This window comes from Abrus precatorius, unplaced genomic scaffold, assembly GCF_003935025.1.
Source record: "Abrus precatorius isolate BTA unplaced genomic scaffold, Abrus_2018 Scaffold6, whole genome shotgun sequence".
NCBI lineage: Eukaryota > Viridiplantae > Streptophyta > Magnoliopsida > Fabales > Fabaceae > Abrus > Abrus precatorius.
The window spans coordinates 18,840,153-18,867,501 of record NW_020874406.1 but is presented as its reverse complement, the minus strand read 5'-3'; the positions used below and the strand labels follow the sequence as shown (position 1 = coordinate 18,867,501).

Sequence of the window (27,349 nt, the reverse complement as noted above, 5' to 3'; positions counted from 1 at the left end):
TTATCATTTAATTAATACATATGTTTTTAACTTATACTAATGCTTTAGTCTAGTTAATTTTAAATATATTTGTTGGTTTAAAATAATTTAAAAAAAAATTTGAAATACCGAATAAAAATAAATATATTATTTTAATTATTAGTTTATATTATAAACTTTATATTTTCTTGTGTATATTATTTTAATCATAATAGATCTCATTATTTTTTTAATTATTTTAAATAAATTTTGATAATTTTGATACATTAACTTTAATCAATGATTATTATTATTATGTGATAATTTTTATTATTAGTAGTGGTTACAAATTTAAAATAAAATTTATTTTATCTTACCATATTAATTCTATTATTTTTATAAGTTTAAATAATTTCTATGAATTACGTATGATCAATTGTCATTATATTTTAAAATATATTTTTCAGAAATATTAATAATTATAAAATAAATATATTCAACTAGAAGTTATTTTCTATAAATCTTAACAATTATGACAAATATTGTTGATTTTCTTCATATTTTCATTCTCTTTTCTCTTCACCTCTTCTTTCTTGAACTCGTTGTCTTCTTCTTATCCCTTTCTTCTTCATCGTCCTCTCTTTTTCCCTTCTGCCAGTTCATAGCATGTTGACACTGAATCAAGACATGACCAAGAAACGTGCGAATTGGGATACATATTTGCTGCGACCCGGTCTTACCTGTTTTACATAATAATTAATTTTTTTATTTATGAACGTTTAAATTCAGTAAAATTTAAATATAGTTTTAAAAAAATAAATTTCATGTAATTTTGTTCAACCAATTGTCATAAACTAAATTTACAAAATTGAAAATTTTATTTTTCTATATTCTTTTAAAATAAACTGGCCAGTGAGCAATAGAGACCAAGTCTCTGAAAAATAGTTAGCAATGAAACTGACAGAAAAGGGCAAAAAAGGTACTAAAACTCAACCGTTTTCATGGGTACGATAAAAACGTTGTCCCTAACTTTGACCACGAGTTTTGACCAAACAACCCTCTCCAAATCAAATGCCTTTCGGAAAGGAATTTGAACGTTAAATTTGGCTTCAAGCGTTGATCAAAAGGAATGAAAAGGAGAGGTTAAAGAAAAAAAATGTGATCATAAAGTAAAATTCATATATAGAATAATTTTTATCATTAATTTATATTAATAGATAATAAAATTAATAATTCAATTAAAAATATATATACTTTTTAATGTCTAAAATACAAAAAAAATTATAATTATTAATATATAATAAATTTTAAAATTTATCAATACTATACGAACGAAATTATAAAGTATAATAATAATAAAATAAATAAAAAATAGGTGGTAAAACAAAAAGTTTGATATTTGACATGATTATAATTATTTTACGTTAATAAATAATAAATTAGTGATTTAATTAAATAAAATATTATATTTTTTAATTTTTAAAACATAAAATAAATTATAAGTAATTTAAAAAAATATAAAATACTCGTTCAAATTTACGTTATCAAAAAAAATAATTAAGTAGTAATAGTGTCACATAACTTTCGTAGTATCTAGGATATTTTGAAAAGAAAGAAAAACCGGTCATGGCTTGAGTCTGACCTGAAATAGACGGTGCCGAAGAATGAAGTTTTGGTCAAAACGGGTCCCCACTCTTGCCAGTAATTCTATCCATTTCCGAGGGCTAAGATGGTAGATCAAATTTGTTAACGCGTACGCGTTTGGACTTTTCTTTTTCAAAATTGAATTTCTTTTATCATTTTTAATTATATATTTGATGTATTTTATATTCTTAGGATAATAAATCTATAATTTTTATTTCATAATAATAAAAATATTGAAAAAATAAATAAGAAAATACAACAATGCTCCTGAAAAACTCCATTTTCAAAGCTTTAGACGTTGCAGCATGCATAACTCTTAATCAAAGAGGCCCTAACTGGACATTTTAATTGTAAATTATTGTTTAAATGGTATATATATATATATATATATATATAAGTTTGTTAAGAGAGCTAATACTGTCATATTGTTTATATTATAATTCAAACATAATTTCTTTTTTTAGAAAATACATGCAATACAAATAAAAAAACTATAATATGTTCAGTTCATTTTTTTTAAAATATAATATCTTATTTATCAATTCTTTAAAATTTTAAAATAAATAGTTATTTCTTACAATTTAAATTATTCAAAACATGCATTTAATCTTACTTTTTAAAAATTTTATAGGTGTTCAATGATACACATTAAAAATTTATATACAATAGTTTTTTTTTATTGAAAATTATATAATACCACAAGGTTTAATACAAAGGATAACAGTTAAGAAATTAAAAGCATAAATTTTTGTCAAAATTTATTATTAATGCACCTCTTTCTATAATTTTCAATTATCTTAACATAATTTTTCATAAAAACTGTTACTTTTAATTTCTTAATGTTGTAAGACAGTAATTAGTAATAATTCCTAATATTATAAATATTATTTAATTCAAATTATCAAGCTTTGAAGATTTTAATTCTTACTTATATCAACTAAAATAACTATAATTTAATATTACTAAAAACTAAAATAACAATTAACCAAATGATTTCAGAAGCTGAAATGAAAATTTATAATTTAGAAAGTTATTTTAATTTCGTATTTTTACGTTTGTAATGTAAACGGTTTAAAAGTGGAACTTCACGCGTTGCAGAGTTATCTATCTCGTATTGATCGAAGAATCAAAACCGAAACTGAGAAAAAAATAAGCACCCGAGATTCTTCCTTGTTTCGTGTCTCAAACACAGTTTTGGTTTTCGTTAGCGCTTTTCTTTGTCTCTCTCTTGTTGTCAGCCTCAATCTACCATGATTGGAGGTAAAGATCTTCTTCCCAATGGTGTTGACTACTCTGAGGGTGAGAACTCAAAGCAGAGTTTTGTTCATGGCAAGGATCACCCACAAGAGAAAAAACTGAATAATAGCACAATTCTCAAAGATTCAGAGGTGTGTGTTGATGGATTTAAGTCAATACCCGCAAAAGTTGGAGCTTGTGGGTTGCAAGAGTTGACCCTGAGCTACCTCTGTGATTACCCCAAATTGGGTCTTGTTCAGAAAGAGGTTGCTGCTAGAAAAGGCAAAGAGGTTGTGGTTTGTGAGAATTCAAATGAAGATGAGAAATGGGTAGAGAGGGATTTCTTGAGTTTAAGTGAAACTAAGGAGAATTCTTCAAAGAGATCCATTGGGGAAGATTGTGAAAGGGAAAAAGATAGAGGCAACAACAAGAAGCAGAAGCTCGAAACTCTTAATCTCTCTCTTGCTTTGCCTGATGTGTCACTCTCTCTCACAGCCTCAAACGCTCTACAAAATGGTGACCGACCAATTAGGCCAAAGGCTAGTAAGCGACCAACCACCACACTGAATTCATGTTCAAATGATTACACAGCAGCTTCTTTATCTTACTCTTATTCTCACCCCTTCTCACACAACCCAAGTTGCTCCCTCACCCGCAATTCAACTGAGAACTTTGAGTATTCTGTGAGCAAGGATGACCAAATCTGGTATTGTGGGGAGGGGACTAATGGGTCAGTTCATAGTAGGTTCAAGCCAATAGGAGATGGTGTTGCTTTGGCAAATCATTCATTTATGCAAGGGAATATTCAGCATAAAACTGCTAGTTCAGATAACCAATCCCTTTTCCCTTCAGAATTGCCTGCAAGACCAGGATTTGAGACTCATTCAGAGGGTTCAAGGGGAAAGAATTCTGAGAGAGGCTTGGAAGGTGTGGTGGGTGGTGTGAAAACGATGAAGCCTTCTACATCAGAGAGAATTCTAAGAGAAATAGTTTCTGAGTCTATCCCAGCCATGGCAATGACATTTAAAGAGTTCTCCTATGAAGTCATAGCATCAATTAAGGAACACTTGAAGAGTCTCTTTGAAATTCCTGAGAAGAAAGAGGAGTTAGTGAACCTACAGAACCGGCTTGAGCGAAGATCTGACCTCACCAAAGGGACTCTCTCAAAGTGTCACAAAGAGCAGTTGGAGATTTTGGTTGCTATCAAGATGGGCCTTGCAAGTTTCTTGTCTGCTAAGTTGCAATTCTCTGAGATGGTACAAGTTTTCTTGTACATGAGATGTAGAAATGTGAACTGCAAGAGCTTGCTTCCTGTTGATGATTGTGACTGCAAGATTTGCTCAGGGAATAAGGGGTTTTGCAGTTCTTGCATGTGTCCAATTTGTTTGAACTTTGATTGTGCGAGTAACACTTGTAGTTGGGTGGGTTGTGATGTTTGTTTCCACTGGTGTCATGCCGCTTGTGGCATTCAGAGGAATCTAATCAAACCTGGTCCTAGCTTGAAGGGTCCTTTGGGGACCTCTGAGATGCAGTTTCATTGTATTGGCTGTGGACATGCTTCCGAAATGTTTGGGTTTGTTAAGGATGTTTTCATGTGTTGTGCCAAGGACTGGGGCTTAGAAACCTTAATCAAAGAGCTCGACTATGTAAGAAGGATTTTCAAGGGAAGTGAAGATTGCAAAGGGAAGGAATTGCATATTAAAACCGATGATATGCTGTTAAAGCTTCAAGCTAAACTGGTGTCCCCTTCGGATGCCTGCAATTACATCATGCAGTTTTTCAGCTGTAAGTCTCTGAACTGTGATCTTTACTTTTAATATTCAATTTATCTGTTTTGAGAGTTCATTAAATGGGAATCATGTAATATGAATACATCATGATATTCTTCATTAAACACATCAATTTTCTGATAAATAGATGCGGATGGCATGTCAGAAATTCCTGCATGTGGTAAATCCTCAAAGGATTTGTCAACAGCTAAGGCTAACCATACAATGGACAGAACATGTCTCTCACAATCTGCTTCTCTGATAGCAAAATACACTAATGATGACATGAGCTACTCTAAGTCAAATGATCACCAACAGAAGGACCTCAAAACCTCATTAAGTGAACTTAAAAATGAGAATGATTTGCAATTGTTAAGGAAAGGTGGTGTTGAAAGCTTGGAGTGCATGGTGCGAATAAAAGAGGCCGAAGCCAGAATGTTCCAAACGAAAGCAGATGAGGCAAGGAAAGAGGCAGAAGGGTTCCAAAGGATGATAAAGACAAAGGCTGCACAGATGGAAGAAGAGTATGCTGAAAGGCTTGGAAAGCTTTGCTTCCATGAGGCCCAGGAAATGAGAAAGAAGAAGCTTCAGGAATTCAATGTCTTAAAAGATTCTCACTTTGATTACTTCAACATGAAAAGTAGAATGCAAGATGAGGTTGGTGGTTTGCTCAAGAGAATGGAATTGGAAGCAACCAAGCAGCAGTGGGTTTAGTACATTTTGTTGTTTTTTTATGTTTTTCTTTCTACGACTTTAGTATAATGTGTGCAATTTATTGATCCATTGCCATTTGTGTTCTGTCCTTTTCTTATTCAGAATTTATATATTAATTTAAGTAATTAATAATAGTAAAATTTTATTAATTACTATATTTTAAAGTTTTAATATAATAAACATATTTTTTAATAAATAATGTTTCTGTTACAATATTTATAAATCATAATAGTTGTGACCTGATATCTTAACATAAATCTAGTTATTATTTTGTATTTTTAGTTGACCCATATTATAATACTTAATTCAAGAATGAGTTACAAGGTTAAGTGAATTGCAATTTTAGAGTGAAATCATTTTTTATATATAACTTTTAATTTATTGCTAACCTACTAAGGTGGACTTGATATTTCAACAGATCATTCTCTTTGGTTTGCTGCGTTGTGAAGTTGAACCATTTTAAGAATATCAGTTCATACCAAATTATATTACATAAACAAACTATTATAATTGGAGAGAATATTTAATATTATTAGTTGGAGAAGTATCATCTCATACTAGTGTAAGTTTAAAAACTTTTATATCTAATTTAAATATTTCATTTAACTTAAATTTAACAACTAGTAAAATAATAAATTATAACTCGTTAGATTTAAGTTAAATAAAATGTTTGAATTGAAAGTAAGAGTTTTTAAACTTATACTAATATAAGAAAATCATGCCTTTAGTTATAGGATACTTGACATATTCGTGCAAGAACGAAAATAATTTTCAATGATGCTCTCCCTAGACATTATTATTCTGGAACTTGTTTATTTGAGCACTAGTCATTGCTGCTTCATGCACCATAGTTGGACTAGGTGCAACTGTGCTTAATCATTTTTCTAGCCAACATGAATTGAAAATTGGTTACTAATGTGACCAACCAGCTTATTTTATTTCCCAATTAGATTGACTTTAAGCAAATACATTTTACTATTTGCTATTGTGGCCAGGTCACTCACAATTTGCTATTCCCAATTGCACAAGTGGTCAACAATGTAATATTACGACGGTATCGGATTTACGTCATGCTTGAGCAATTTAATCATCCTATTTGGTTGCAAATTAAAGGATTAACTTTTGCTGTGGTTTTAATATGAAGGTAAAAAAAAATTGATCTTTGAGCGTATTTTATCATGTGATAAAATATTAATGGTTAATATAATTAAAAAATATGTGAATAGCATGGATGAAAATTTACACATCTTTGCGATTACTTTAAAATTAGATAGGAACCTACGCGTTGCCGGGCCATTTTTTAAATATTTTTAAATTTGTTTTTGGTTTGAAAGCATATATTTTAATTTGCATACCATAAATATTATTTCTTTTGATAAGAATGGTTCTTAAAAATTTAGGAAAGAGGTAAGTAAATTTTTACTTCAAAATTATATAGATAATATATTTTTGTACTTGAAACTCTGAAAGAATAAAGCGATGAGTATTATTGCTTAAGGTGAAAGTTTATATTGTACATTAAGGAAATAAGATTAATGGCATTTCAAATAACTTCGATGAAGAAGAATATGAAGAATGTAATGATGATGTTACATATAAGGAAGATGTGGTAAAGGAAAGGGAAAATGTGGTAAATGACTTCAATCGTGGGGACATTTCACACCCATATACAATAATCTTTCAAGAATTATGTTTAACAAATTAAAATTAATTTTATTAAATTTTAAAACAAGCTACAAAGCATCAACTCAATCCATGAGCCACATGCAACATTATTGACCCCTCATCCTTAACACTAACATACTCAGAAATTCAAATATCCTAATCCCCATTGTTGAGTTCCAATGTGGGTCACACTGAAAATCATAATAAAAACAAGTGGATTCGATGCAGATCACATTTTTGTGCTCACTATACACAAACAAGTAAGAATATATGCCTATATACAATATTTTTGGAACGTAGATGCTTGCTAAATTTCTAAGTTTCTTCGTTCAAAATTCGAAAACAAAGAATGCAAGCAATGCTCTCTCTCTTTCTATAAGATGGAACCACATTATTATTATGCCACTAGCTAGTCTCTCTTTCTTTGCATGATAGAGTGACGCAATGAGTGCACTTGCTGTCTCGGGTTTAGCACACTTTTTTGGCATCTTGTCCATCATCCTTTTGCTTGTTTGGTTGTTGCATTACCAACAAGGGATTGACTATGATTCACACATTGGACTTCGTGTCTTCAATGTATAATTCTCTCCCCTCCTCTTTCTTGTTACATCGTTTAACAATTCTCCCAATCAATTTCAAAATTCTTCAATATTACTTTTATCTTATATGTTTTTTCTCATATGAAATAAGAGAAAGATATATTGTTTTAACTTGTCCTCACTGCCCAAAATTTGATTCCCTCGGTGTTTACATGTTAATTAGAGAAGTTATATTTGTGCATACGAATTAGAGGGAAAAAATTTGACATAAAATGCATAATTTAATGGAGAGATAGAAACATAAAATATAAAAATGTTGCAAGAATTTATTATAAAAAAAAAATCATAACTCTATTAATTAACAATCATATGAATGTAAAACTCACGTGCATGTCTCTATATATGTTCTACAGGCTCACCCTTTACTAATGTTCTTGGGGTTCATTTTCCTTGCTGGTGAAGGTACGAATCTGGTTATGAACTTCAATATTCCCCTTTGGTCTTAGAGCTATGTCTTAGTATAGAGTTTGAGCCAGTTATCTTCATCAGCAAATTATCTTTGTAAATGCAAAATTGTTACTTCAATTTAGCACGTGATTGTCTCGAATAGCAACAAAACTTTGTGTGGAAATAATGGAACCCAAAATATCATATACACAAGTTTCTTCACTGATTGGGCTGACGTCAATTAAATTGAAACAGCTATGATGGCATTCCGAACAACACCAAGCGAAAGGCAAACCAGGAAAATTGTTCACATGACCCTGCATTTGATTGCTATAATTCTTGGGATTGTTGGTTTGAATGCTGTTTTCAAGTTCCATGATATGCAACAAATTGCCAACCTTTACAGCCTCCATTCATGGATTGGCATTGGCACCTTCTGCTTGTTTGGATTGCAGGTAAAATTAAATATATATCACAAACCCAATTGATGGTTATCACTAGTTTTAAATTGAGATTGAAATTTCACAATTACATTGTGATTAGCAAAAAACACACACAATATTATGATTAACCAAACTACAGAAAATTGTAGATAAATGCAGTTGAGACAGTCCCATTGGTGGTTGTAATAGAGGGTCTTCAAAGACACTAATATTACTACTACAATTGAAGTTGGGGACTGCAATTTACTATGTATAATATTTTAAATTACAGTTCTCAACTACAATTATGACTGCAACATTAAGGTTTTTGTGGGCTTTGTAATCGTATATGTTGTGATTACAATAAAGATCATTATAATTACATATCAGATGTATTTGTCGGTAATTTTTTTACAATATTGAAAAGTTCGGCATTACCATAACATTGACTGTAGCCACAGTTTAAAACACTTATTATTGTTATTTTTCACAAAGAGAAACATATACAATGGTCCTAGACTACCAGTGATTCTGCATTGATGGTGGTTAGATATGAAGATGTAAACATTTTCAGAACATTAAAATATATTATAATCAGAAGATCATGAATGATCCAAAATTAAAATCGACCATCGTATTACAGCCCTTATATCATAGATAACTAAGAAGCAATGAAAAGCAAATATTATGTTTATTTAGGGTGGATTTGAATACATAATTTATTTAAGTGTTTGTTCAATAAAAAAATTTAATCGATGTTTTTTACTTATAAATTAAACAATAAATTTTATTTTGATAAATTAAAATTAAATTACAATAAGATGAAAACAAGATTTATAAACTACTTTTTAAAAAACTTTGAAGTAGACATTTTTGTGGGAACTTTGATTATGGGAATAATGCTTCTTATTGTTGTCTACAATTTGCAGTGGGTATTTGGTTTCGTTTTTTTCATGCTTCAAGGAGGTTCACCTGCAACAAGAGCAAGAGTGCTTCCATGGCACAAAGTGTTTGGTAAAGCACTGTTGTTCATGGCAGTGTGTGCTGCAGAAACTGGATTGATGGAGAAGGCTTTATTCTTAAAACTAAAGCCACATGAGAATGAGACTCGTTTGGTCAACTTCACGGGTCTTTCAATTCTCTTGTTTGGAGTTTTTGTAAACTTTTCTATTGGTTTCCCATAATTGGATTTATCCACTATTTTCTTTTTTATTCTTACTTATTTTGTAATAAGCATATTATTTGATTCATGGAAATGGTGTATATTATTAATTTTTCTCTTTTGGACACTTGGATAGTGTAAGTATATGTTGTTTAATGAGTGGTTTGCTTTCATTACTAATGTGTATGGTGATTTTTACGTATATTCTGCTATTTCTGGGGATATAATTATTGATCTTTTCAATATTTTAAAATAATTAAAACAAATAATTTTTTTTTAAAAATAAATCAAACACTAGAAAATGTTTTGAATTTCTTTCATTGGGGCACAGTAATCTTTTTTTTTTTTTTTATGTTTAAATATTGGGTACAATAATGAGGATAGTGAAAGGGCTCAGCTTCGGCCACAAAATTTTGGGCTGGATAATGGATTATTGGATTGGGCTTCTTCAGTTAACTCACAAATCATGATACACTATATTACATTAAAGATATAATTTAGACAAACTAATTTTTTATATTAGTGCAATATTAGTCAATCTCAATTAAATTTCAATTTTAAATTTTGAGGCACCATATCAGTAGAGATTATGTGACCTGATTCAAAACTTGTTTTTATAACTTTTTCCTCAATTTATAAGAGTTTTATTTCTTTAACTTATTCTTATTTAGTACCATAAATTTCATCATTAATAACGAAAATATTAATCATTCTACCTATTTTTTATTTATAAATTTTAATTTTAATTTTAATACTACAGATGTAATGCATATGAAACATGGTTAGTTTAATAAATAGTTCAAAAGATAAAAGATTATTTGAGAACTTTTAGGAGGAAAGAACAATTAGAAAATCACTTAATTTTCCCTTAAAATAAAGATCAACAGTAATTAACCTTTGGAAAATCAAGTTTCATTAGATCAAAAGTACTTTAAACATGAATTGCTCTTGGGTTACAAAAATTGAGAGGTGGGGGAGGTTAAAAATAAGGATATATATTTTCTTAATTCAGCTGAAAATATTTCTGAAAATCTATATACAGAAAATGCTTCCAAACCCACAGTGAAAAACATAACAGGATAAAAGAAAAAAGATGAATCATTATTTGAAATTGGCATAACATGGAGTACTAAAAAAGATGGCTCATTCTTGGCCACCCCAAAAGAGGAAAGAACTTTTCACAACCTTTGGGATCATTTCCAAATGCTCAAAAGCAAGACTCTAGCCCACTAAAATTGTGGTAATTCCACCACTGGACCACTACATAAAGTGCATAATTACGCCAGATAATAAAACCTGAACATCTTCAAACTCAAATCTCTCACCACTTTTCAAATGCTATGATATGATAGTCCATTTCAAAACAAGGCAGAAAAAAATGTCAATAAAATAAAGTGGATGAAGGAGAAGAGTGAGAATACAGCTTGCTATGATGTTCCTTTTTTTCTCTTTTCTCTGGTCAATGATTAAGTAACCCCATAGGCATGATTATTAGTAGACTAACCCTACCATCTTAAGTACATGAAAAAATAAATAAAATCAAGAAACCATCCCATTATAAGTGTAGATAAATCTTTCTTCAAAGTGATAATACAGAAATCAAACTCCTAATATTAGGAATAAAACTTGTTTTGAGTTATAATTCTCTCCCACCAGTATCATTGATGTAATTAAACATTAGTTTCTAAGCACACTTTTAAGTGATTAAGTATTATTGTAACCTTTGATTGTGATGACTAGAGATCATGGAAAGTATATACTACAGTGTTTTCCTAATAAATATAACTACTCTTATGAATTGGCAATTTATTTTAGAGTTTAATTTTATTACACTATTAGTATAAATAGTTATATTTTTAAAATGAAATATTATAAAAATTAATATCATCATTGATATGATAATTAAAACTAAAAGTGAACTTTTAATTTTAATTTCATAAAATTAAAATTACATCATTATTTAAAAAGAAGAAGAAGAATGTTCCTGAATAATGAAAAGTGATTTTGAGAACTTTTGCCCTCTTTTTGAATTTCTAATTCAGGTAAGTTCTGATCCATTTCGTCCTGCGTTTCTCACATTCTCTGCTCCATTTGATGTTGTCATTTAAGTGCTTAAACTTGTGTTGAAATATGCATATCTTATTGTATATTCACATAGTTTAATTTTCCTTCTAAGAAAATACAATTATTACTTTTTAATGCCATCTTAAGTGTTTGTTTAGTTTAAATTTCTAATTCAGCCTGTGGATGCTGTACATTGATAGCATTGTTTCCTTTCGCGTATTCAATTTTAATGAAAGATTTTAGTATATATAATATTTTAATATTTTAAATTGTTTTATGATAAAACGTTAAATCTTAATAATATTATAATAACATTCGTATATAGTTTAATGATATCTTGGACATGTGCGGAAATATTATAAATTTCACTTTACATTATTATTTATACACTAAGCATTATAATTTTGGATGATCTAAGATACACAATAAACTAAAATGTTCACACATCTCAAAGCACAGCTGCAATTTCTTAACTTTTATGTGTAGAGAACACTGATTCAATTTTTTATTTTATTTTTTTATGAACGGTCTTCTTGACAGTGCCTTACAAAAGAGAGGGATTTATTTCAATTTTATCCCTCCGATTAAAATGTATAATATTTAAAAATACTATCTATTTTTTATTGTTTATTTTTTCCACTAAAATGCTATTTTTTTTATTTTGACAATAAATAAAAGCATAATAAAAACATAAAACACTATAAATAAAAGCATAATTAAAACATAAAACACTTGCTTAGAGCTGTCTCGGCGCGAGCTTTATGTTATTAGCTGTAAACTTTTTATGAACTTATTATTACAGATGAGTACTCAGCATTCTAATCTTTAAAAATAATCATATATATATATATATATATATATAGAAAGAAAGAATAAAAATTTAACAATATCTTTATCTATTTTTAGAGCTTTCAATATAATATTATTTTATAATTTTTATTAAATAAAAGTATAAATCTTTTTATTTATAATATTTAAATAAATAAAATTAATAAATTCTTACCTAACACTCGACTATTCAAATTGTCAATACATTTCAAATATTATAAGTTTTTATGATGAGTAAACACAAACTAAATTATTATATATAATATTTTTATATTTTTCTTTTTTAAGTTCTTAAAAATGAAATTTGGAAGAATATTTCACTTTAACTTAATACTTAAGCACGCATTGTACTCAAATTTTGTAATATTCTTTTTGTTTATAAAACAAAGGGTTGTTTTTTTTTAATTTGAATGAATATAAAAGAAAACAAAAGTTGAAACAAATAATATAATTCCTTGTAAGATAATAGGTAAGAAAATGTGACCTATTATTTTAAAAATGAGGGAGGGAGCTTGACACCGTATGTCAAACTTGCTTATTTATATTACCTAATAATTTTTTACAGAATGTTAGATTAACTAGAGTTCTTATTAAGTAGATTAAATTTGTAAAATTTTATAAAAATATAAAAAAAAATTTATTAAGTACTTTATTGTATTATTTTATTTTAATGGATAATATATTTTTAAAATATGAATAATATCAAAATTTGAATGACATGCTTAAAAATGTCTAAATTACATAAAATTTAATATATAAATTAAAAAATGTAAAATAATTTAACAGTTAAATTGATTAATTTTATATTTTATAAAAAGTTATTAAATGTTTAAATTTGACATTTGTTGTCAAAGAATACGACCCGTTGGCCACCATAAAACGTGTTAAGATCACTAATACAGTGCTTGTTTATCTACAATTTAGATGGACCCAATCACATATTTATGTGGCGAATGCATAAATTCCCAAGAAAAGCAAAGCAAATGCCATTTTCTAACCCACTAGGGAACCTTCTCTTTCAAAAAGTGTGTATTGTACTAACCACCCTATTTGTCTATATCTTAGTAAGGAAAAGCATCTATGGATTTCTTGTACCATTTCACATATTAAGTTCCATGAAATTAATCATTTAACTTGGGATATAAGCAAGCCATAGTTTAATAATACAACCTAAAGTGCATGATGGCTCAGAAAGAGGGGAATGGGGCACTGCCCTTGTTAATTAGTTGGAGCTATCTTATGCGCTTGACATGTCGGGAATAAATGATGTGATGAGGCCCTACAAATACCATATGCGTCAAAAAACTAAAGGGCGAAGAGGGTGAGAAAGTTTCTTGAATATGGATATATAGCACCCCACCATGCTTGCACTCACATTCTATATCGTTGTTCCTTTTGGCCTCATGCAGTAGGTTAATTGGCACCATGGAATCTAATTGCAGATATGTCATATCATATACAGATATGTAACTACTCTAATTTTTACAAAAGTGATGTTCTTTTCTTTGTTTTTATTGGTTTGATACTATCTACTCTATAATGTTACAACCTTCATTCTTTTATTGTATATATAATCTTTGTCATTTGTTCTCTGTTGGAGGCTGTGTTGAATACTGTTTGGCTCAGTTACTTGAATGAATCCATGTGTATATGAATTTATCAATATTGAATAAGAATTAAGGCTAAGATTGAACATTAATGAGACAAACAATAATCTAGACAATTATATATCCGGCAGTGTAATAGAGAATATGATATTTAGGTTAAATCTAGAATTTAATAATCGTTGGTCATAGTGAAAGTGAATTGTGATATATGAAATAAACACTATCTCTACAATATTAAGAATTCAATTTTGAATAATTTGGTAACCTTTTAGATGACAGATTAATGATATTTTTGTTAAAGGAAGAAAGTAATTAGTGATTCCAAAAGGAAGGGGGAAAAAGTGAAGAGTGAAAATAACATAATGTAAACCAGCAACATACATTATGGAGATGAAAAATTCTAAAATAAAGAACAAATATGAGCTTCATAAACATGATTTCAAAACTGACAGTAAAAAAGGTCATCAAAGGATGTGAACAAGGATGGACTTCCTAAATTATAAGTGTGATGATGATAATAATTCTCCACCAAAAGTAAAAACTAAATGGGAGCGCTAAAATATCCCAATGATACTCTTAGTAAAATAATGATGATTGAAATTGTCGTACAATGGTTTTGTGAGAAAAACAGTTAAGGGAAACACAAATTTCATTCGTTTATTGATTATAATTAATTAAAATAAAAATACTAGGAAAATTACATACAAAATAATACACATTTAAGCTATCTAGTAAGAAGTGCTAACCTAATCTTTGGCTACAGTGAAGCATCTCCTTTATAATTTTTTAAGCCATATTCTCGTATACATGTGATAAGTTGACTATAAAAGTGCATGAACTTCACAATGTTTAACATGGATATCGTGTTATTTCTTTCTTTCTTTTGAAATGGACATTATTGTATCCTAAACCCTAAAGATATTATCTCCTTTTTATGAATACTATGATAAATAATTTTCTTCAAATGGAGCAAGTTTCCTCTGCAAATTTACACTTACCCCAAAAAGGAAAGTATTTAGTTACTGTTCATGAGACTTTGGTTTTTGAACGAAAATCTTGTATTAAACATAAACATATCTTTTAATAATATATTTAAGAGTTTGTAATACTTGTATCTATCTATAGAAATAAATAATACTTCTATCATCTTAATCAAATAGAGAGAACAATTTCTAGTACTTGGAACTCAAACGAGCTTCGATTGCGTTTAAGTCCACAGCGTGCATGTTTCCGTGAGTTTGTAAACTTTGATCATGTAAAATTGATTTTCATTGAAATTAGAAATTTGCACTGAAATATTTTACAACTTAAAATTATTATTTTAAATATTTTATAATTAAACTTAAAATGAGTCTATTACAACTTTAAAATGTTTATTGTTATTTTTAAAAATAATTTTTACACAAAATACTTTTTTATTAATTAATTGAATAAATAATATTAGTCATACAAATATTAAACAAAAAGTAATAATAGATACATGGGTAGGTTTTATTAGTCATACAAATTTAGGGGCGTGGATGCTTTCAAGGTCCAATTTAAATAGGGCCAATCGAAGGTTCAAATTACAAGTTGAATCTTATCAAGTCAAATGTTTGATTTCGAATGGATTTGTTTGATTGATTAGGGTTGTAATTTTTTTTTCATTAAATTATATTTGACTTAATTGACTTTTTTTTTAAAACTTCTTTTAATTATTAAACTATTTCAAAGTAAATGTTTTGTGGAGACCCTACCAAAAACAAATTCAAAATGATCTTTACTTCTAAAGTTTTAAAAATGAAATAGGAAAGAAAGAGTAAAACTTAATTCCATTTTACTTTGTTTTGTCTTTGTTTGTATCGCTTTGCAACCTTCCTTATCTATGATCTTCTTTTATTTTTCTTTTCCTTTCCTTGATCTTTTCTTATATGTCTCTATGTGTATTTTATGTGTTTATCCATCTAAGTGTTTATGTGTCTTTCTCTTTGTGACGGTGTAACAATGGTTTCATTCTCTTCTCTCTAAAATTCTTTATTCCTTAGCTAGGGTTTAGCATTTTATAAGTGACTAAGTATGTCTTTCTCTTTCTATATGTAAATGTGCAGTTATGATTTATTTCTCTTATCTCTAAAATTGTGCATTTCTTTAGTAGTTGGTCTTTGCTAGGGTTTGTCATTTTGTGAGTCACTGAATGTTACTCATTTTGTGTTTCTTTTGTAACTCTATGTGAATGTGCACTAACACAAAATTCCTTATTCTTATTCTTTGTTGCCTACGCCACTAAAGTTCATGTTTCCTTCTCTTTATAAGCCTCATCTTTGATAAAATATCAATTTGTCACTTTATTTTGAGACCTTCGTCCATTTTATCACTAAAATTGGTATTTTATCCTTTGTACTAGCTAAGTTTCCCTCGTTTATATGGTAAGAAGAGGAGACAATGCAACTTGGTAAAAATGAACCAAATCAAGAAAAAAAAAATATAAACAAAAGAGCAAAGAATACATTGAATTGGTAAAAACATAAAACGAGCACACTCATGCCCTAGCAATTATTTTTATTATTTTAACAAGCATGACTATGTTTCACACTAGCATAGGATATACTAAATATCATGGTGCTCCAACCAAGGCATGCTAAGGAGGAGCATGTCTTGCGCTCAAAAGTAAAGTCTTTTATGTTCAAGTCGTGTTAAAAAAAAGTACACCCCGTGCTCAAGTTCTTAACACCAAATAAAAACAATTTTAGAATATTTGGAGGCTACATTTTTATCTTTTTGAATTTATAACTTGAGTGAACTACCTCTTTCTTTCTATTTTTGTATCCTCAATATTTAAGGAGGTGATGTTCTTCAAGAGGTGACATTTTCCATCAAGGAAATTCTCAATCTTCTCAAAGGTATCTATTGATTTCATTCTATAACCAAAAAAAAAAAAAAAAAGAGTTGAGGAGTACTCCCTTTTGTGGTGAGCCAATATTCACATGTTCATTCATCCTTCTTAAATTTATTATTGTGATGATTTATCCCTTTGTCACATTTCTCCCTTCTCCACGTTTTCAAATTTAGTCTTAACATTGTCCTTAACGTTAAAATGCAATAAATTTAAAAAGAAAAGATATGACAAAGATCTATCACTAAAAAAAATACACAAAAGTCTAGACTCACAAAATTTCAAAATAAACTACAATTAATACTAACTAATAGTATATTCAAAGTTAGAGGGTACAACTAGAAAAAAACAAATGCAAAAATTAAATAAATGTAAATGTCTTAAGAAAGTTGAAACATGAAAATATTCTCATACTCGCTAATTTGAGGAATTTAGTCTTTTATTCTTGTTATCTAAAAATGAACTTGTACCCTAAGAATGCAATTAAAATAATAAAAAAAGGAGAATAAAAATACAGCTTATCTCTTACACGTGCTTGTTTGATGTGAAGAGTTTAATGTATTATTCTTTGAACTAAATGGGATAATAAAGTGACAAATGTCTCAAATAATTAATATGTTAGGAGTAATTTATTCTCTACCAAGTTAATCTTAGATCAATTTAAAAGAGAAAGTACAATCATTAATTCTCAAACATTATGACGCGTTATTATAACACAATTATTTAAAAAAAATTATTGAAATTTCATAACCATTACCACTTATATTGGTGAATTTATAATAAATTTTATTGATATTTTTATATTATAATTATTTTTATTTTAAATTTTAACTTGTTTTTAAAAAGTTTTAAAATAAGTATAAATTAATTAACAGTATAAATATAATTTATCAAATATCATAAATAGTTTAAAAATATTTTTAAAATTAATATCAACATTCTTAAAAAAATATATGTAAATTAAATATAATATTAAAATATTTCCAAAAAATATTATATAATATTTTAAAAACATGTAAATATACTAAACATAGTTTTAATATTTAAAAAAAGCTCGATTCTGACAAATTAAAAAAAAAAATTCTATAAACCAAACACCCCTTAAAAACATTAATTAGCATATTCCATAAACAATAACTGGGACGGTGCCTGCCCTGTGACAGGTATTGGTTGCGGTTGCCTGACCAAGAATGCAACCACCAACTCCATTCCCAATTTCACCCTTTTCTTTTAATTTTAAATTAAGATTTGTTCTAATTTTTTTTATTATAAGTTCCTAACTTCTATGATATGATAAATAATTTATTAAAGGGATTCTCCTTTTCTGCCCAAAAGTTTTTAGAATATCATTATTTTTTCCCCAATCATTCTACTTTCCTTATACTCTGTGTTTCCTCCACTTATCACATTGCTTTTCTTTGTTCATTCTTGCTTTTTGTTATTAAAGCTTTTCACACATTGTCCCTCTTTTAGGCCTTCAATTTTAATTTTCAAGCTTTTCAATTGTTATTTCAAAGTGTTATGGCAGCGATAAAATGCCAAGAAATATATTTACTATAACAAGTGTACATTTTCATTTTAGTCCTTCATATTATAAAGAATAATTAATTTAACCTTTACTTATAATAAAAAAAAATAAGATATTACATATATGCAGTAGTCAAAATTTATTTACAAAAATATCTTAATTTTATATATAATAAAAGTTTATTTAAATTAACTTCAATTTATTTATTTTTAATTCTTACATAAAAGTTGATCTTTCTTTATCTGCATTTTGACATAATAGTAATACACAAGCCAATTAAAAAATAATTTTGTAAAAACTTTATTGTAATACAGAAGTTAATTTTAATAAAGTCAATTATAGTAGATTTTAGCACATTTTAAAAATATCTTGTATTATTTTCATTTAAATATTTAAAAAATATTTTTATTATAAAATAATATTTATTTATTTTTCATTTTTATGTTTTAAATATATATTTGAATATTTAAAAATATTTTTTATTTTAAATTTTGTAATTAATGTTTTTTTATAAATTAAAAATATACCAAAATGATAGATAATATGAAAAGGAGAAGAGTAAGAGTTCTATAATCAACTCTATGTAGGAATTAAAAAAAATAAATTAAAATTGATTTAAATCTACTTCTATTATATACATAGTTAAAATATTTATGTAAATAAACTTTGATTAGTGCATGTATGTAATATCCTATTTTTTTCTATTTAATTTATGTTAAAAAACCTAATGATGAAAATATATGTTCATTTAATCTACATATTAAAGAAAAGTTGACATTTTTTAAATAATGGTTAAAATTTTAAAAACAATTATTCATAATCAATTAATATATTTTTGCATTTTTACAACATTTAATAATAGTGGTAGCTACAATACTGCATTTTATGAATAGAATGTCGTATTGGAAAAAAAAATTTAAAATAAGAGAAGATTTGCATAATTAGAAATAAAATTCTTAGCAATATGACAAATATTAATTTTAATAAGAGTTTTGGGCAAGGACACCATAAAGGAACATGTGAATGACACAACTAAGAAAATGAAATGACTGTGCAAGTGGGATTTTGAAACATGGAGACAAAACAAAGAGAACATTTCTCAATGATAATTTTAATAATAGAACAAAGAAAATTGTAGGGTATCAAGTCTTGAATCTTGGAGCTTAAGTTGGTGTTATATGCTTGCAAACTTCCAATTCTATGACATCTTGATTACTATATTAGTAGTTTTACCATTTCAAATGTCTTTGGAATATGTTCTTTATTTTTCTCCCTGTTGGAAGTTGTAACATAAGAAGAGTATTTTAACATTTTTGTATGATATGAAATATAAAATAAATTGCAGAAAAGGATGTTCTATTTCCTGTTCATATGTTCTGGTATAGATATTATCAAAATGTTTTTTTATATTTCTGCTATTAATTATTAAAATAAATGTAAAAGCCTTAAATATATTGTTATATGAATACAAAGCTGTTCGGTTTCAGTTCTTTTATAAAACTTAAAAACACGAATTTAGTAAAATGCCATTTGAAACACTCTCTTAAATACACAATTAATTATCAATTAAAATTTATTAAAAATTATAAAAATAATAAAAAACAATTTTAAAGTAAAAAAAAAAAAAAGATTCATATAATTTTTAATAAATTTTTAACAATAATTAAAAATATATTAAAACAATGCGTTAAAAAAATGTAATGCTATCTTACTTCGAATTTGATAATATCTCTTTCAAGTATATTTATCTTTAATTATATACTTATAACTAGTTTTGTATAAAATTGTTTTAGGTCTAATAGGAAGGTCCAATTTATATCAAAGTTTAGTTCGGATAAATTTTTATAAGAGAAATTAATAAAATTACAATTATAAATTTATAGTTTAGATTCTATTTTTAATCTTTATAATTAATTTTTATATTTAAAAACTTACATTTTAATTATTGTATAAGTGTTTTTTAACATTTTAATCTTTACCATTATAATAATGTTAACAACAAGGATCATTACATAATAAAAATATTTATATGAAGACTTAAATATAACATTTAATAAAAAAATTAAATATTTAGTTAAACTTACACTTTTTATATGAACGATACGGATTATTTATTATATATATATATATATATATATATATTATATCGTTGATATACTAAAATATATTTTAAATAGTAATTTTTTATTGCTAATTACAACCTTAATGTTAACAATATCATAATTATAAAAAAAATTCTTTACAAATTTAGTACTATGTTTAGTTTGAAGGTTAATTTGATAAAATTTCAGGGTTTATGCTTTGTTAGCTTTGACTAGTATTAATGGTGGAAAACAAGTCAACTTTACATCTACCTCAAGTAATTATTTTACTTCCTTAGATAAGTATTTAGGTTTTTCAATGATATCAAGTAGAGTGAAAAAATATACTTTGACTTTATTATGAAGAAAATTCAATATAAGCTTACTATTTAAAAGCCTAGTTTCTTTAATAAAGTAGAGCGTTTAATTCTAGTTAAGTTAGTTATTATGACGATCCTTACATACTACCTATAAATATACTGACTGTTGCAATCTTAATCTATTTGTCACTCAATTGATAAGTGTGTGGTAATTGACTTTGGAAGAATAATGATAGAAAAGAAATTAACCTCATGAACTAAAATGCACTCACTCATAAAACCCAAGATGATGGGCTTAGTCTGTGAAAAACTAGGAAAACTAATGTGATTTTATTGAGTAAAAGAGTTTGGAATATGATGAACAAAAAAAAAAAAAACTTTGGGTCCAATTGCTTATAGAAAAATATGTAAAAGAAGATAAATTATTATATTATACTAAAGATGGAGTGTGTCACTCTTGACAAACAATAAAAAATGCTAAAAATATTATGCGGGATGAGTTTAATTTTTGACTTGTTAATGGACAAGTTTCTTTGTGATATCATAACTGGTCAAGACTAGGCAAATTATGTGACCATGATCCCTATGTCAACATTGAAGATATAAAGTTGTAGGTTAAGAACATTTGAACACAATTGAGGTGAAATTTTTCTCAAATTGTCACTTTGATACCTACATCAATTACCTTAGTTATTCATCAATCTAACTTCACAATTATTAGTTATGTTGAGGACAAGTTTATTTAGTCAAGTATTTTAGATGGCAGTTATATATAGCTAAACATGATTTTACCTAACTTGTTGATAAGAGAACTCTGTACTAATACATTAGTTAAAAACGAATTTAGCGTCTTTCTTGTGGTGAAAAGATTAATTTTCTAATTTGACTTATTTTTTGTGATGTTTTTCTCACAAATTACTTAAGGCATCATAAGAACTTGACACCTTCACCCCTTTATTCAAGATGTCACACTTACATTGAGAACACTCTCCATTGTATCAGATACTGTAAGGCAGCTAAGGAAATGTGGATTTGTACTGGTCTATGGACTAAAGGATTTGTAACTATATAATGCTAACAACTAGATTATGACTCAACATAAAAGCAATCCTCCCTTATTTTCAGCTACACTATCGTGGATATGAAGGGCTAGAAAAGGCTAATTGCATTACTGGAAAAAAGATCTCAATTTACAAATTTATGCTTTATATTATGAATCTTGTCAATTAACTTCATTATATGAACAAGTGTAGTAATCTCAAACTTATTTGAAACATTGGGTTCATTAGGAGGCTAATAAAAAATTTGAATTCATCTTTAATATTGATAGGAATACTTAAGGAGCTGGAGAAGAGCTAGTTTCGGTTCTCTTATTAGAAATAAGGATGGAAATTAACTTAAATGAGCTTTTGAGTTCATTGACATTTTTTATAATACCCATGTTGAACTCATAATCATGCTTTAGGGTATAAAAATAGCTTGGAATCTAAATATCAATAATCTATTTTATTACTTTTATGCAATGGAGGTCAAAAATCTCATGATAATTTTTTTTTACTTTTTCACAAGTATGCTAATCTCATTTAGGATATAAAGGAGTAACCAAGAAAAGATTAACAAATCACTATCAGACATTTCACACACCTTACATAAGGGCAATACATGTGCAAATTTTTTAGCAAAATTAGGAGCTTCCTTATATTGTGATTTCAAAGATTGAGTCTCACCTCCTAAAGATTTGAAATTACTTCTTAAGGTTGATGTCAGGGATACAACTTTTAGCTAGTGTAGTGTGTTAACGATCAACAAATTCTAAATTAAATATTTTTCATTGTAATGGAGTTTTGTTTTAATCCTTTTTATGTATATTAATTTTTAATTTGATTTTCAGATAATTTCTAATCAAAATGTAACTGAAACTTCATATATACATATATATTAAAAAGTTTAGTAATTATGTATTTTAAAATAAAGTTGACAAAAGGTAAAAGAACAAAAATTATACGTTGTTTTATTTATTAATTAAAATTTTAATTTAATAAAAATATTTATATTTAATTTAGTTGCATATTGCTATAATGTCAGAATTTTAATTGATAAACAACACAAAAGAGATGATTAGCGTTACTTTAGGGATGGAGAGGAGTTGGAGACATCAAACCCAGCAAAAGAGAAAGGAAAAAGACAAACAAAGAAAAGAGCATCAAATGATAAGCCTAAGCATTTCTCATTTTCACCATCATTACTTAATTGCTAATCAACCAAACCACCGTTTCCAAATACTAACTCAACTTCACAAAGAAATTTTAAAAAGCATCCAAAAAATTGCAAACCTAAACTTGAATTTGATAATTATACATTTTAAATGATTAAAAATTTTATATTTTAACTTATTAAAATTATTTATCTTCTTTATATTTTAATTTATAAGTATTTTATTAAATAAAATAACACACATAAATTTATATTTTTATTTTAACAATTGCGCATTATACAAAAATGGAATTTGATCATTTTTAATTTATTTACAATATATGAGCTATCTATCTCTTTCACAAATAGTAAATATTGTTGTATTTTTTTTTTCTATTTTAGACTTTTTTTTTCAAACAACTATATTAAAACTTACTACATAATTTTTTGAAATTAAAAATATGTTTTTTTAATTATATATAGTTTTTAGTTAATATTTATACGAAAATTTAATAATTTTTATATAATTTAATTTTTTATCATTAAAATTGAATATTTTAAATTTAAGATAAAGGAGAGATTATATAAAAAAATAATACCAAGGATAAAAATGTAAGAAATACTTTGGGGCAAGAGTTGAAAAGCTAAAACTTACCTAAGTAGCGTTTTTTTTATAAAAAAATTACTAGCTACAAATTTCAATTACTTTAATAAATAGAATAATTATACTTCAATAGTATTTACGATATTAAAATAAATTTTTAACTAACTAAAAAGTTTTATAAATATACTTTGCTAATAAATATTATAAAGGTACATGTCACACGATAAATTTAGATATATGCCATGTTATAAATTATTTTATAATTTAAAATTTTTAAAAACTTATCACTAAACTAAAATCTACCATAATTTTTAAAAAAATTAAATTTCACTATATTAATAAATGTTAAAATATATTTTTTAAGTGCATATATTACATTAATTTAAGTTATATAAATAAAAAAATTAAATATCTTTGAATTAATATAAACTTTTATAAATAAATTATAATTTGTATGTTAATTATTATAAAAATTAATAATTTTTATTGATATGATAAATCATGATTGAAATGACAGTGCAAAATTGGCAGTATTTAGATTAAATTTAAAATAAATATAATTTAAGCATAATTGTCTCTTAAAAATTATATAAAAACTAAAAAGAAACGAAAATAAAAATTGTCTTAATATGAACAGCTCTACACAGCACATTCCCAAGTCTGGCCAATAAAACGTTATATTCTCTCTCTCTCTCTCTCTCTCACGATCATCCTTTGTTCTTCTTCCTCTTCACTCCTCCCTCTTTCTTCTATATAATAATATTACAGTGTCACAAAATACACATAGAGAGGAAAGAAAAATAGAACAGGAAATCCTTGGACACACAAATCACTTTAAGGAAACAAATATGGGACTGGGAGGGTGTCACATGGGTTTGCTCTTCTTTTCTTCTCTGCTTTTTCTTCTCTTGCCTTCTACTGGGTCACTCAGAAAAAACTTACCCATCATACCCTTTGAAGAAGGATACACACCCTTGTTTGGGGACAGTAATTTGCTCATTCATAAGGATGGAAAATCCGTTCATCTTTCACTCGATGAAAGAACAGGTTCTCTCATCTTTCATCCACTTTTCGATTTTTCTTTTTCAAATACGGTGATGTTTTCGTTTTAATTTTTTTTTAAATCTTTCAGGTTCTGGATTTGTGTCTCATGATCTTTACCTTCACGGCTATTTCAGCGCTTCCATTAAGTTGCCTGCTGATTACACTGCTGGTGTTGTGGTTGCGTTTTATGTGAGTGACTGCTTCTAACACATGATCCAATCCAAAAATTATTTTTCTTATTATTATTTCATACCCTTTTATAGAAATTTAATCATCTATCATAATTATATAAAGGGTACAATTTTTTTTCTTTTTTTTTCCCACTCCTTCGTCAAGATTTCTCTCTTTCACTTTGGTAACTCAGTCAAGTGTTATGACCCTTCATATCGATTTTTTTCTTCTTCTTCTTCATTTGTCATTAACTAAGGTATAAAGTTGAGAACATGATGCAACCAGCTGTCGTGGTTTTCCAGAAAGCGTTTTCAGTTTCATTTTCTTCAGTCTCATTATCACTAATGGAGACAAAAGATAATAATTTCTTTTCGGTTTTGACCCTTTTTCTGAGGCAAATTTCAATTTTTTTTGTTTTTATTGTTGAAATGAAAATGCCAGTTGGTATGTTTGTCTTCTTTTTCCTTTTGAACGTATTTTCCCAGAAATTAGGTGGCAAAAGTCATTTATTGCTCATTTTTTCTGCTGCAGATGTCCAATGGTGACATGTTCCAGAAAAATCATGATGAAATAGACTTTGAATTTTTGGGAAACATTAGAGGCAAAGATTGGAGGATTCAGACTAATGTTTATGGTAATGGAAGTACCAGCATTGGTAGAGAGGAAAGATATGGTCTCTGGTTTGATCCTACTGATGATTTCCATCAATACAGTATTCTATGGACAGATTCTAAGATCATGTAAGAAATCTTATTTGAATCCCACGTGCCATATTTGGTTATTTGGTGTTCTATTTTAGATTTTATATATCATGCCTACATTTTCCTTCTTATGGTAAAACTAGTTTCTTTACCTGTCCCTATTGTTGCCTTTTATATTCTAGCAATCCCTTGCTTGTGTGTTGATATTTGATGGCTTTTGTTGCTGGATTGGTGGTGGGGTTTTGTTCAAAGATTCTCTGGTTTTCTTTTACCGTTTACTACATCCACAGTTTTATCAAAAACCAGTTTTTTCCCCTAATGGGACTTGTATGTACAATTTATGCATTGATTACTTGCTGATAATGAATAAAAACCAGATATGAAAGGACCTAATTTTTAAATTATATATATCCTTGTAGAGAGGAACCCACAAGATAAAAATTTGGTGGGATGTGTGACCCACTAGATAAATTCTTAGTTGTTGGAGAACTATTTTTGTCTACCTAAATTCATGAAATAGTAATCAATATTCATTCCTTAGTTACTATGGCTGCTACTACCAAGTGGGTCTCATCTGTCCCTTATATAGGATGAAATTATTCTGGATTTCCTTTTATGTCCCACCATGTTACTTAATTGACTACTTTGTATTGCTTGATTTGATAATTATTTGTGATTTATTTTTATCCTGATGCAGATTTTATGTGGATGATGTTCCTATTAGAGAAGTGAAGAGAACAGAATCTATGGGAGGAGATTTCCCCTCAAAGCCAATGACTTTGTATGCCACCATATGGGATGCATCTGATTGGGCGACCAATGGAGGCAAATACAGAGTAAATTACAAGTATGCACCCTATGTTGCTGAGTTCTCTGACCTTGTCCTGCATGGTTGTGCAGTTGATCCTATTGAGCATGTGGCCAAATGTGACACTGCTCAAGGTTCTGAAGCAGTTCCTTCTGGTGTCACACCAGTACAAAGAACTAAAATGGACAACTTCAGGTTGAAGCACATGACATACTCTTACTGCTATGATACAGTGAGATACAAAGTCCCTCCACCAGAGTGTGTGATCAATGGCCAAGAAGCTGAAAGGCTGAGAAAGTTTGATCCCGTGACGTTCGGTAATGGCCGGCGCCACCATGTAAAGCGGCACCGCCGCAGTAAAGTAAGCCAGGAAGAGGCTGCTTCATTTTAATATATGTAGTTCCATATGAAGATTTTGTCATAAAAGAAATGTTTTAATCTTTGATCCTGTTTGATTTACCTGGGTTAACAATATATATCTTTTTTCCTTTCATTTTGGTGTATAGAGAGAGAGAGAGAGAGAGGTTTGGACATACAAGTCCTTAATATGATAGTTTATGATATATGGTTCTTGCTGGTGGTCTTTTGTATAGTCCCTCATCCCTTCAGGTTCCCAGGTATTTCCTCATTGATGTCTTATGCAAATTGAATCTCTTGATGATGATGATTTATGTATTTAGAAACACCTCAGGGTTTCAATAAACTAAGTTTTGGATGAGGATGGGTTATTTAATGAATGTTAGGTGAATTATTTTTATGTTGGTATGCCACATCCAAAATGAAACCAACCAAAATGGGTTTTATATTTAGTCCATGAGTGGTACTGAGGTGTGTTGGACTGTGGAAAATTACAAGGTCATATTTGTCAGCTTAAGGACATAAAATGTGGCCATTTTGTCAATCTAATTGGAATCCAAAGTCAAGCTTGAATGTGACAAATGCTGCTGCAGCTAGCTGGTTTGTTTACTGCTG

General features: G+C 27.8%; 3 protein-coding genes across 3 annotated transcripts; all 3 read left to right on the top strand.

The window, feature by feature from the left end:
• The first annotated feature begins 2,677 nt into the window (after window positions 1-2,677).
• Window positions 2,678-5,490, top strand: LOC113869122 (protein OBERON 3-like). The gene is made up of 2 exons (XM_027505280.1): window positions 2,678-4,623; window positions 4,756-5,490. Exons 1-2 carry the CDS (start codon window positions 2,853-2,855, stop codon window positions 5,319-5,321), a joined length of 2,337 nt encoding a protein of 778 aa, XP_027361081.1. The 5' UTR covers window positions 2,678-2,852; the 3' UTR covers window positions 5,322-5,490.
• Window positions 5,491-7,419: 1,929 nt separating this feature from the next.
• LOC113870325 (probable transmembrane ascorbate ferrireductase 3) lies at window positions 7,420-9,578 on the top strand. The gene is made up of 4 exons (XM_027506920.1): window positions 7,420-7,562; window positions 7,939-7,987; window positions 8,228-8,427; window positions 9,324-9,578. The coding sequence occupies exons 1-4, from the start codon at window positions 7,431-7,433 to the stop codon at window positions 9,576-9,578; spliced, it is 636 nt and encodes a 211-aa protein (XP_027362721.1). The 5' UTR covers window positions 7,420-7,430.
• Window positions 9,579-24,315: 14,737 nt separating this feature from the next.
• LOC113869065 (probable xyloglucan endotransglucosylase/hydrolase protein 28) lies at window positions 24,316-27,136 on the top strand. The gene is made up of 4 exons (XM_027505192.1): window positions 24,316-24,700; window positions 24,786-24,886; window positions 25,400-25,608; window positions 26,267-27,136. Exons 1-4 carry the CDS (start codon window positions 24,502-24,504, stop codon window positions 26,766-26,768), a joined length of 1,011 nt encoding a protein of 336 aa, XP_027360993.1. The 5' UTR covers window positions 24,316-24,501; the 3' UTR covers window positions 26,769-27,136.
• Window positions 27,137-27,349: the final 213 nt, after the last annotated feature.

Bases quoted from the DNA above. Each gene is read 5' to 3' on its own strand.
- LOC113869122 (XM_027505280.1), top strand. From the start codon at position 2,853: ATGATTGGAGGTAAAGATCTTCTTCCCAATGGTGTTGACTACTCTGAG. The intron at 4,624-4,755 runs GTAAGTCTCTGA...TCTGATAAATAG, and splicing joins CATCATGCAGTTTTTCAGCT to ATGCGGATGGCATGTCAGAA.
- LOC113870325 (XM_027506920.1), top strand. From the start codon at position 7,431: ATGAGTGCACTTGCTGTCTCGGGTTTAGCACACTTTTTTGGCATCTTG. The intron at 7,563-7,938 runs GTATAATTCTCT...TATGTTCTACAG, and splicing joins TTGGACTTCGTGTCTTCAAT to GCTCACCCTTTACTAATGTT. The intron at 7,988-8,227 runs GTACGAATCTGG...AAATTGAAACAG, and splicing joins CATTTTCCTTGCTGGTGAAG to CTATGATGGCATTCCGAACA.
- LOC113869065 (XM_027505192.1), top strand. From the start codon at position 24,502: ATGGGACTGGGAGGGTGTCACATGGGTTTGCTCTTCTTTTCTTCTCTG. The intron at 24,701-24,785 runs GTTCTCTCATCT...TAAATCTTTCAG, and splicing joins TTCACTCGATGAAAGAACAG to GTTCTGGATTTGTGTCTCAT. The intron at 25,609-26,266 runs GTAAGAAATCTT...ATCCTGATGCAG, and splicing joins TGGACAGATTCTAAGATCAT to ATTTTATGTGGATGATGTTC.